A 12,386-nucleotide genomic window follows, 5' to 3' on the forward strand; every position below is an offset into this window, starting at 1 on the left:
AGGATGGTCCATTACAAAATAAATATTTTTGGTGCTCTGTGCTTAAGCTAACATTCATCCCAAGTTTCTATATTATTTCTCCCTGAGTCACCCTGAATGTCGTGGCATCGCTTGTGCACCATACTGAAACCATTTTGAGCCTTGATCACTTTCAGGCAAGACGGAAATGCATCGGAAGCTTTACGGTAAACGGAAGCCGCAACACTTGTCAAGTGCGCGCTCTAAAAGGACCGCCCGCCCGTCCAGCTGAAGGCTGTTGTCGCGGTGGGGGGCGGCAGTTGCGCGCATGCGCACTGGTGCCTGCGGCCCCGAGTTGAGAGATCCGGCCGGCTAGGTCCGCAGCGGTGTGTCAGTCGCCGGCGGTAAACGCTGACAGGGAGGGCGTCCCGCCTGCTGCCTCTCTGTGCCTAGCGAGGACACAAGGACACAGACTGGGACCGATGCAGGACGCTGCGTGGCAAGGCGTGATTTCGCAGACCTGACAACCACGTGTTTCGATAGAGGCAGCAGGGACACCCACAAACACTTGATTAACATAATAATTCAAGGCACAGAATACGCCTTTTTGCATGCGCCCATTAGAATGTGAATCGCTGCCACAGCGATTATCATATCATTACAGTCAGTAAGTGAGACAAATCTGTATCACTGAAGTGAGCGAGGGACACGAATGTGAACAGTTACACGTGAATGAATGGGAGGTCGCCTTAATGATTGTTGAAATAATGTGTTGAACGTGTGATGAATTGGGAAAGCACATGAACTCTCGGCGAGCGTTGACGAACGAAAAAATAACTTTTCGTGTACATCTTGTGGATATCCTGTCCCCACAACACAGCGGGGTGATGTGGCACAAGACGTGATGTTTCGCGGTCTGAGAGCGGAACACAGAGCGCCTCTGCAGCTCATGACGTTGCTCCTGGTCATCTCGCAGTCGGGTGAGTAGTGCAGTGCAGTCTGGAAGGGAAATTCTCTATGCGTCTGCAGTTCTAACGCATTTTCGTAATATGTCGTCATGTCACGGAGAACCGAAATTATATCAGTGACGCATGTATTAATCTCTAAAAAACTAGGGATTCTGTATATTTGGCTATAATACACATTTAATGACAATGACACATCGGAAGCCTAGTGCATATTCTTGTTATCGCCGGATATAAATAGTATAATGTTGCGTAGCACACGATCTTAATTTTCATTGTTAAGTTTCTTTTCCTTGACTGCATTTTATACAAGGATAATCGGTGCAATTGATCACGACTTCATCTTCAGATATACAGCAGACAGAAAAAAACATTGTACTAACGACATACAACATTTGCTGTGTATTAAAATTAACAGACAACATAGTCAAAATCTCGTTACAGTGAGAACTCGTCAAAAGTAGTACAAGCACGTACTGTTGCATTAAAACTGCTGTACTGTCTGCGATCTTGCTTTTTAAGACAGAAGCACTAAAAAAATAGTCGTTCTGATATAACTTTAAAACCTGTAAAATGTATTCCCGCAGGATGTCATTTATTGTGATTGGAATCAAGGTTGCACTAAAAATTATTCTAAAAATAATGCTTTTATCGGCCTTTTGGAAACCGAAAGTTTATGAGTTTAGCCACATGAAAATGTAACATGACAAAATTTTCAAGTGCGCACAGCGTAAATAGAAAAAGCTCTTTTTCTTGTTCTATTATTTACCGATACGCTCAGATATGTTAGTGTCCTCAGTCTATACAAAGACTTTTTGCTTTTTACTCCACATCTACAGGAAAACGGGTGATGCGCCAAATGAAACGTGTCCTCAGTTGAGGCTTATTTTATAGTATATTTAAACCATAGAAAACCGAGAGATCGCAAGTACTTTGCCCCCAATATCTCACATTCGTCTCAGGAAACTTTTTTATTTTTGCTGTTCGTTTATCATTACAAATTGTGAAAAACGTGTAATCAGACAAATCTGTCAGTGAACAACATTCACAGCATACAGCATTTTACAACTTCTAAGTTACATTTACATGAAATAAGATACAATCCGGTCAGGTTTTCCTCGAATTCAATAATTATCTTCAAAGAAAGGCCCCCTCCCAAAGTCTGCTGCCATATTCCTACCGATTCTTGGCCAAATCGAAATTTTACTTCGTCTTTAATATCTTCGACCACGACGGGATGTTAAGCCTTAACTTTTGCGTTTTCTAGAAAAAGAAAATAAAATGTGACTTGCTTATCGAAATGTACATGGTCAAGTATACGTATGCTTATAATACTGTATAGTACACCGACAGAACATCAAATTACCTACATATAAGACAGAAGAAAAACTTTTTCTCTGATTTGTAAGAAATTTTAGACTCTGATGAACGTCTGTAGCTATTTTGGCACTATCAATTAACTTCACTCATGGTGTTGCTGATACAATCAACGGATTGTTACTTATAAAGGCAGGAGGAAGAAGTTCGTCTTCGGGCTAGTAACCTTGCAGATGATGGAGAAATGGTTACCCATACTTAGTCCTGGCAATTGCTTTTCGGCTATGTACGTAAAAAAAATTGTAAAAATAACTGTGTCCGACGACTGAATGAGGAAACTTTTGAACTCATTTAGTATGGAAACCGTGTTTCCTGATGCAGACCCCAGATTTGCTGGGACTACGGGGCACGTAAATGATCCCACCATCCCGTTCACATGAGGACCATGGTTTAACCGTTGTTTCAGTGGGGTAGATGTTACATCGCAGAACAGATGGTTAATCAACTTCATCGTACCTTTGGCATATTTCAATTATCAATGCATTCATGCAAAAACAAACATCAGTACTTGTAAAATTTATAATCAAGTATCACGGTTTCCGTGTCTTCAGTTCACTTCCACGTGGAATTGGCTATGTGGCAGGATAAGAAACAGCAGCGCAAAGGCGTTCGTTTTGCAAGAAAAGATGTTGATTAAGCTCGATGTAACGCGGCTGTTCAGCAGTAGTCAAGTCCAGTAACGACTTTTAGCCATGTGGATCTGTGAATCAATGTTACGGAGAACGGCTGGGGTGGGGGAGGGGACTGTGATGAGCGGCGGGTGGTAAGCGGGGCGGGGAAAGGGGGAGCAGCAGAATTCACTACAACGCAGCTTCTAGGCGAAATGACATAGCCAGTGCTATTACCGATGGCTTTGTTTCTTGATTGCATAAAAATGGGAACACCAAATGATTGTGACAGATGGCAACACGGAATAGAAAACACGCATCTTCCTACAAACTTTCAGTACGTGTGGCGGATTCCGATTATATTACTGCTTTAATAAGAACAAAGCAGTAAAAGACTACTTTGAGTTCCCCCACATCTACCGAATGAATAAGCGATGTCTTTCTGTTCTTCGGGGGATTATTGCATTTCATAACATGTCACACGGGAACCTGAGTGAACAGATGAATGTTCTTAATTGCAGATGATATGTAAAAAAAAAAAAAATTGTAACTGCCTGTAATTTGTGCTGTGGTCCTCACAGTTCATAAATACTCCGTCGTAATCCACTATTGGTTACGCGCGACCGAACAATGGTGCCGGCTACTCATTGCGGATCAACAGTACTTTCATTAGCATGAACGTAAAGCTAAGTAAGGGCTACAACATCATATGAACGAATGTTCGTACTTCTTACGGGAAGTAACTTTTTTTTTTTTCTTTAACTCTTCTCTGAACGTTGATGATTCGTATCCCAATCAGTTAGTTAACCGGGTTCTTAGTGGTGGAGAAAGAAAACTCACGATGTCACTAACTGGATTTCACTAGCATTGCAATCCGTCTGAACAATTTTAGCGAGTCTTCACGATATGCCTTAATACTGACTGGGTGTTGTGTGATGTCCTTAGGTTAGTTAGGTTTAAGTAGTTCTATGTTCTAGGGGACTGATGACCATAGATGTTAAGTCCCATAGTTCTCAGAGCCATTTGAACCTTAATACTGGTACCTTTTGCGTGTGGCGCTATATAAACCTTTAATGATAAACGTGCTGCGAAATCTAAAAGCCAGCACCATACAGTTTTGCCTCCCCTGCCACGCCATCTTCTGAACACTAGCCGAGACTCTGCGTCTATATCAACACAAATATTTGTTTGGCAAATCACTAGAGGCTGTGTGACAGAACATAGCTTCCATTGTAAAAATAACTTTCTCTCAACGAGGGTTGTCATCGAGGAGTGACTCTTATTTTCTCGTGATGATTTCAATAACATTTAAGATTTAATCGCTCGCACCCACACATTAGTCATCCTTAGACACAAACAGTGTGAATAGGTGTATTGTCTCGATTTGACAAAGAATATATGCAGCTGTGTGTTGTTCGCGTATGGAGATAGGAACCAAGCTGTGTGATTGAATCCGGGTGCACGGTAAAATATTGTGACTATGTTAATAACAGAATACAAGAACATATCTTCCATTTCGTTACATATTACCATTCCTCCTGGTTCCATACACCAAATGCTCATGGGAAGAAAGACTTCCTGCTCGCTACTTTTATTACTGTAATGTTAGTTTCATGATCATGTAATCAATATCTAGCAGGTAGAAGAATATTTTTAAATGTCCTAAAATGCGGCTTTTGGAATTTGAAAAGAAATTCTCTCGAGATACGAATATGTCGTTTTCAAACTGCTGTCAGTTTCGAGTTTTGCATATTACTTACACTCAGGAACCTGTAAAATTAGCCTGACACCATATTGCGAACTGAGCAGTTGATGTCTCCCTGATATTAGTACCACACAGTTGAGGAACAATCGTTTACACTGCGAAGCAGTTTTTAAAATGTATTATTCATTTCACGACTCAAGCCTACTGACTTTGGCTTGAGAAAATCGAATATGACAAAGACGTTTTACTGTCTTCCGTTCCCAACTTGTATACGGAATCGGCAGTCAAATAAAAACGGTACGGATGGAAGAAAAGTAAGTGAACTATTTATTATTTCAAAATACATTTATCCTATTGTGAGACAAGAAGGTCAATGCCTTCACGTAAAAACATCTGCGGAACTGTGATTGTACCCAGTGGTGCACCTATCTCTTCGTACGAAGCAAATCGACGGCCTGGAATGTTTTTCTTCAGGAGCTGCGACATGGTCGCGAATTGAACAGTGACCTGAAAATAGAATAAATTTCCTTTGCTTCACGACTATGGTCACAATTTTTTATGTCCTCATACAACCGGCTTCTTTCTATAATGGCCATCTTCAGATCTGTATATTAGGACATGTTTTTATAAAACAGATCTGCAGATAGTCATTATAGACCGAAATCGGTACTCTGACGACATAAAAATTTGTGACAATAGATATGAAGTAAAGGAAATCTTTCTTCAGGAATATTTGCTTGACATCGTTCAAGTAAGGGGGTGATGTAGAGTTATATGAAATACAGAAGTAAATTTTCATCAGCCAAGTTCTCTAATTACAGTTCTATTTTGGATGCCCGGTTTCAGCAAATATAAGTTGCCATCATCGGTTTTTATTCAAATACACCTTACTATCATATGTGTGTAGTCGTAACACACCATTCCAGGAACATGAAGTAAGTGATACACGGGCATGTCAATAGTAAAACAAGGTTTATGTAAGATGTCAAGTGGTGAAGAAAAACATCTTTTGCGTCACATCTTTTGAGTCAATGAAAGACACAACGACATTTTTCCCACTGGAGTTACGATTTCTTGCTGACCAGTCGTCTTGAATGTAATTTGATTTCCTAACCATTTATACCACACACATAACAAACAGCAGTATTTAGTTCCATTCCTTACAGCAGGGCGATGCCTATTGGCTCACCAGACATTGGATGTTCTTGCATTAAGCCACAGATTCGTACGCCAGCATGGAAGTACTGTATACAGGCGACCAGCAGAGGCTTCATAGTGTACCATTACTATTTTCCCGACTAGTACATGGATTGAAGACATGGTATTACAAAGTTTTGGAGATCCGTTAATAACGTGAAATAAATTTCGTGTGACGTCCCCCACTGCAGTTATTTTGAGCTGACCGAATAAACCCGTGAGGAATACTGCAGCACTTCTTTGATTTTGCCCTATAATTTACTTGAAACCAAGTTGGTTAAGATCCCAGGCTCAACAATGATACAGAAGATCCGGTCGATGACGATGATAATGATGACGATAGAATAATTTGGGTGCGCCACATCGAGACCTTTAGCGCGAAGCATTTGTTCGTGAATTACCGATCTTTATAGTGCTTTATATAAATGCTTCTGGCACTTTCCTCTTCCACTAGAGATTTATGCGATCGGTCCACCTTAAATTGTTCCGGAGGGAAACTGGTATGTAGTTTAAGTTCTGACTTCCAGTAACTAGTGGCTGATCGCGTAGTAATGTGGCAGCGAATCTTTTGTCTTGACATCTGTCTCGTGAAAGAAAGCCGATCATTCTTCATTTCTTCCATGATGTTTCGGTCCGCTTACAGTGAATAGTGAGATAAAATTCGGAAAGGTTTTTCAGAGATCGCTATATGTCACAAAGTTTGTTGACTACTTAAATTATTTAGTGAAGCAACATGTTTCGAAGCATAAACATGATTTTTAGGCTAAAATGGCAGTACAAAAATATTTCCCAAAAGCACACACCGGTATTACAGTTATGTTAAGAAAGTTAACTATTCAACACATTTTGTGGCTAGTGATAGTCTCTAAAGAAACTTTCCACCTTTTTGAAAGAATCACGTTGATGAACAACCATTATAGCTCTTCAAATGAGATAAAATTTGTATTATTTCTGTGATATGCACCGAAATTTGAAAACAAAAATTTTTTAAATGTCGGCCTACAGTCTTACGATAAAGCACAAATCACTCGTCTCCGAAACAGTTTCTGAGGTACACGTCTCCTTAAGTGTAGAACATATGTTTCTCATAATGAAGTGATACCTGTTGTCCCTACAGGGCCGCGCGGGATTAGCCGAGCGGCCTAGGGCGATGCAGTCATTGACTGTGCGGCTGGTCCCGGCGGAGGTTCGAGTCCTCCCTTGGGCTTGGATGTGTGTGCTTGTCCTTAGGATAATTGAGGTTAATTACTGTGTAAGCTTAGGGACTGATGACCTTAGCAGTTAAGTCCCATAAGATTTCACACACATTTGAACAAATTTGTCCCTATAGGAGAGTGATACATTGTCAACATCTATAAGTTTTACTTGATAGGTCTTCCTCATACAGCCTGCATCAATTTCGAGATGCATGCGATAGCAACAAAAAGTCAGATATGTCACATGTATTGTCGGGGGTAACAATGCGTTTGAGATATGACCACATCCGTCTTGCTTCATTAAAACGGAACATTTTGTCTTATTGGCTGGTTAGAGATGCAATCAATATGTTACTTAAAAAACGCTGTTTGATATACTGGTAGAAAGGCATAAACGTATTGCATACTTTCGCAAACTGAGTTTGTAGTTTTACGATGTTTCTATCTTCACTGTTAAGACTCCTGTGAGCCAACTGAAAGGGATGCGAAGCTGCGTGGTTCTCACAAAGCAGTGCTAAGAACCATAAGTGTTGCTTCATACAGTACTGAAACTCTTATTCAGACTTCCATTGTGTTTATAACACTTATCACCAATGAAAACGTTTCGGGCTTAAAAAAGGCTTATTCCCACTTTCACCTGCTGAATTCAAACATCATCGTTAAAGTGACGGAGTAGCTCTTGATTTGAAGATACTATGACATGACATGTATTCCAGTTCAAGACAATTTTGGGGTGGGATTGTTTCTGCAGTTGTCACGTCTGTGTAATGATAGCATACAAGGTTCTTCAGCAGTTTGTATGTTATAAATTTGTTACTCTTGCTCTGACCGTGAACTTCTTATTAGTTTTGTTGTAATCAATGCAGAATGACTGGTTTTCGAGTGCATTGGAACTGTAAAATTTGCTAAAGCAGTATTCCAGGAAAATGCGTAAAATCGATTAATATCTTATGTTACAATAGTGTTGAAATAACTTTTCCGTCACTAAAACACAATATGACGTATCTTATGAAGGTAGCGAACCAGAGCAAGTAATGGTCTTCCAAGCTGTAAGCCGTGTTCGTTGATACAGCGACAATGGAAGGAAAAATAAAATTAATGAACTGTGGCTTTTGCTGTTCTTGTGGATTGGCGGGCTTCTACAAACCATTCATCTGCTTACTGTTCCTGCTTAACTCTACCTATAGAGACAAGACCGTAAATCGAAAACACACGTACAGTTAAATACCTGAATATTTCATGTGCTACTGTTCGACTGCCAGACATTTTATTGTTTCTTACTCCAAAATAGAGGGTTTGAAGTAAAAAATGAAAATACTGTGTAAGAAAAAGAATGCAACAAGCCTTTCAGTCCCACGAGTCTGATTTTGACAAAAGCGTTGATAAACCGCAAAGACCGATTGAAGCGAGATTGTGCGATCATTCGAGACCTTGATATGTCGGAGGAGATAGAACATCTAGGGTCAACGCTACAGCAATAGGTTCTTCGTCAACGTATTGTCAGTGTTTCACATTAAAAATATTGTTATAAGGATCTTATTCCCCCCACCCCCGCTCTTTTCTTTAAAAACAAATCAAAGAGAATTGCCCATTTGTTTGCAGTGACGTCAAATGTTGAATTTTAATTATTTATGAACTGATTAGATGCCATTAATAGACTCCTCCCAGCCAAGTTCGAAAATACCTTTGATATTTATATACCTTCAGTAATTACAGAACAAGTCACCATCGAGGGTAGCCGAGAGCGCTAATGCGCTGCTTCACTGACTCGTGTAGGCGCGCCGGTCCCGGATTGAATCCGCCGGCGGATTAACGACGAGAGCCGGTATGCTGGCCAGCCTGGATGTGGTTTTTAAGTGGTTTTCCACATCCCACTAGGTGAATACTGGGCTGGTCCCCACGTCCCTCCTCAGTTACAGGACTCACAGGCATTTGAAAATGTTCGCACTGTTTCATGACTTACACTAGACGCAGACAGCTGGAGTAAACTACTTCCGTCCTGGGAGGTTTGGGATGGCGTCAGGAAGAGTATCCAGCCACAGTCTGCAACTAACACTGCCAAATTCGCAATAACACGGCCAACCCCGCGTTGGAGTTTGACAAAGGCCCCAAGAACGAAAAGTAGCTATAAAACAACTACGGAAAATGTCGCCACAGAAATGCAATTGAAAACTGCCTAATGCCAAACGTCCTTCTTCTGTTTGTGTGGACCATGCACTTCAAAGGATGAAGACATGCCAAAACGTCTACTCGACTCAAATGTGGTGAACATACACACAGAGGTGACAAGTCATGTGATACCTCCTAAAATAGAGTCGGATCTCCTTTTGCCCGGCATAGTGCAGGAGCTCGACGTGGCGTGGACTCGATAAGATGTTGGAAGTCCCAAGCAGATATACTGAGCCATGCTGCCTCTTTATCCGTCCACAACCACGCAAGTGTTGCTGGTGCAGGATCTTGTGCACCAACTGAGCTCTGGATTATGTCCCATAGATGATCGAAGGGATTCATGCCGTGTGATTAGGTGGGCAGATCAGTCGTTCGCATTGTCCGGAATATTCTGACATGGCGCATTGTCATCCATACCAATTCCGTCGTCGTTTGGAAACATGAAGTCCATGGATAAAAATGGTCTCCAAGTAGCTGAACATACAGATTTCAAGTCAATGATCGAGTCAGTTGGACCAGAGGACCCAGTCCATTCCATGGAAATACAGCACACACCATTATAGAGCCACCCCCACCTTCCACAATGCCTTGGGTGGATGACTTCGTGAGGTCTGCATCAAACTCGAACGCTACCGTCAGCTCACTGCAGGCGATGTCGCGCTATTGGCAAAGCCACTCGCGTTGGTTGTCTACTTGCATATCCCAATAACGTCAGATGTCACGGTACTGTCCTAACGCATATGATCGTCGTAAGCTCCACACTGATTTCTGCGGTTATTTCACGCAGTATCGTTTGTTGGCACTGACAACTCTACGCAGACTCCACTGCTCTCGGTCGTTGACTGAAGGCTATCAGCCACTGCGTTGTCCGTGGTGACGGGTAATTCCGGAAATCTGATATTCTCGGCACACTCTTGATACTGTGCATCTCGGATTACGGGGTTTCCCCAAAGCTTTCCGGAATGAAATGACCCATGTGTCAAGTTCGAACTAGACTTCCACGTTCTTAGTCTGTTAATACCCGTCGGAAACCTCTTCAGAGTAGTCATTTGAGTACAGATGACAGCCCCGCCAATGCGTTGTGAATACCTTGTGTATGTAATAATTCTTCCATCCTTACATATGTATATCGCTATCCCACGGCTTTTGTCAACTCAGTGTACTATTAATACTTTGTTCCCCAGTTTCACTGCTGGGAATTAGGAAATATGATTACAAGTGGTATATTTGTATCATCTGAATCTGCTCTAGCAGTTTTCTTGATTATGCCTTTTCTGATATTATTTTTTGTGTTGTTATTAGTTTCAACAACTTTCAGGCATTGGCTCATGTTATGTCTTCTATTCGTTACGAAATTTTCCAAATTTTGCTGTTCTAGGCAATACAGTGAATTCAGGTTCTTGCACAATAAAAACTTATGCACGTTCTACATTTCACTTTTTCACCCGTACATTGATACAGACAGAAACAGTAGTAGATAATGGTGTATGTTACAGTATATGAAGGTATGCTGCAAATTGAATCTGGACTCGCATTTGGGAGGACGACGGTTCAGATGCCCGTCAGGTTCGCAGTGACTTTGTTAAATGTCACCAGGGAGATGCCGGAATGGTTCCTTTGATAAGAGCGCGGCCTATCTCCGTCCCCCATCCTCTCATATTCCGGATTTCTACTCCCTCTCTAACGTCCTCGTTGTCGACTTCCACTTGGAATCGTCATTGTGTGTATCGGTCCGTAGTATAGAAAGACGGAATAACACATTAAAACTGGAATAAAATGTAATTTTCACCCTGTGTCATTATTCGTAATCACTTTCATCTGGTAAACAGCCTCCTCTGCACAGCTCCTGGGCGGCTTGGTAACAGGTTCCCTAAAATGACCTACTCTGTGGACATAGGCATGTCATTAACGAGCGTACTTCTTCGACCTTCACTGTAGATAAGAGTATAGGTATTGTGTAAATGGCCTGCAAGTCATGATTCGTCGGTTGTTTTTCTCTTCCTGTTCGATTTAATACCTTTAACGACTTTTGTGAACTGAAAGAAAGTTTATAGAATACGTTCCCAGGTGAATTACGTCTGTATAGCAAACATTTTAACTGTAGGCAAAGAATTGACGCCCCTTTTTGTTTTCCTTGAACGTGACGTCAACCAAAAATTTCACGAAAAAAAAGAATAATCGTTGTGCTGAAGTTACATTGCACTTACCGGTGATTTCCTAGGCACTAATGTGATCACGAGAACCATGTCCTCAAGTGTACCAATGTCTGCATTCGTATGGTTCTTTGTTTTTTCGAGAACTGTATGAGTGGAGTCGGCTTCCACGTGAGTGTATGTTCAAGGAATTTCTAATTAATAACTTCCAACTTACTACTACAGTGTTTTCCTCGTGAAATACACAGACAAGCCAAGCGATGTCCCACGAAGGAATTATTCGAATGGGACGAAAATCGGTAGATGTTATGTACCTTTACAGACAGACAAATGATTGCAAGGTCAGAAAAAATGGATAATTTATTCAACATAAAGAGCTTTACAAATTGGGCAGGTCAACAACGCGTTGGTTCACTTCTATTACTTATGCACGCAGTTATTCCGCTTAGCATTGTTTGATAGAATTGTTGGATATCCTCTTGCAGGATATCGTGCCAGTCTCTGTCCAATTGGAGCGTTAGATCGTCAAGATCCCGAGTTCGTTGGAGGGCACTGTCCATAACGTTCCAAAGCTTTCCGAACGAGCTCTGATTTTCCTTATTTTAACATGGTGATAATTTATCTTTATGAAGCTCGGTGTCAAATATTTTCGCAATCGGAGCAGGAAGTTGATGACTGGAATTTCGTGAGAAGATTCCGTCACAACGAAAAACACCTTTGTTTTAAATACATCCACCCCAAATCCTGCATCAGTTCAGTGACACTCTCTCCCCTATTCAGCGATAATACAAAACGTGCTACCCTTCTTTGAACTTTTTTGATGTATTCCGTCAATCCTACCTGGTAAGGATGCCACACCGCGCAGCAGTGTTCTGAAAGAGGACGGACAAACGTAGTGTCTCCTTAGTAGGTCCGTCACATTTTCTAAGTTTATTAAACGCAGTCTTTGGTTAGCCTTCCCCACAATATTCTCTACATATTCCTTCCAATTTAAGTTGTTCCTAACTGCAATTCCTAGGTATTTAGTTGAATTTGCGGCGTTTAGATTTGACTGATTT

General features: G+C 41.2%; 1 protein-coding gene across 1 annotated transcript in view; it reads left to right on the forward strand.

Moving 5' to 3' along the window:
* The first annotated feature begins 360 nt into the window (after positions 1–360).
* The window catches only part of LOC126236890 (zwei Ig domain protein zig-8-like), a 147,973-nt gene continuing 135,947 nt past the window's right edge, over positions 361–12,386 (forward strand). The window contains exon 1 of the mRNA XM_049946530.1: positions 361–938. Within this exon, the coding sequence (XP_049802487.1) occupies positions 863–938 (76 nt within the window). The 5' untranslated portion in view covers positions 361–862. The remainder of the gene's footprint in view (positions 939–12,386) is intronic.

The sequence above is a fragment of the Schistocerca nitens genome, chromosome 1 (genome assembly GCF_023898315.1).
Source record: "Schistocerca nitens isolate TAMUIC-IGC-003100 chromosome 1, iqSchNite1.1, whole genome shotgun sequence".
NCBI lineage: Eukaryota > Metazoa > Arthropoda > Insecta > Orthoptera > Acrididae > Schistocerca > Schistocerca nitens.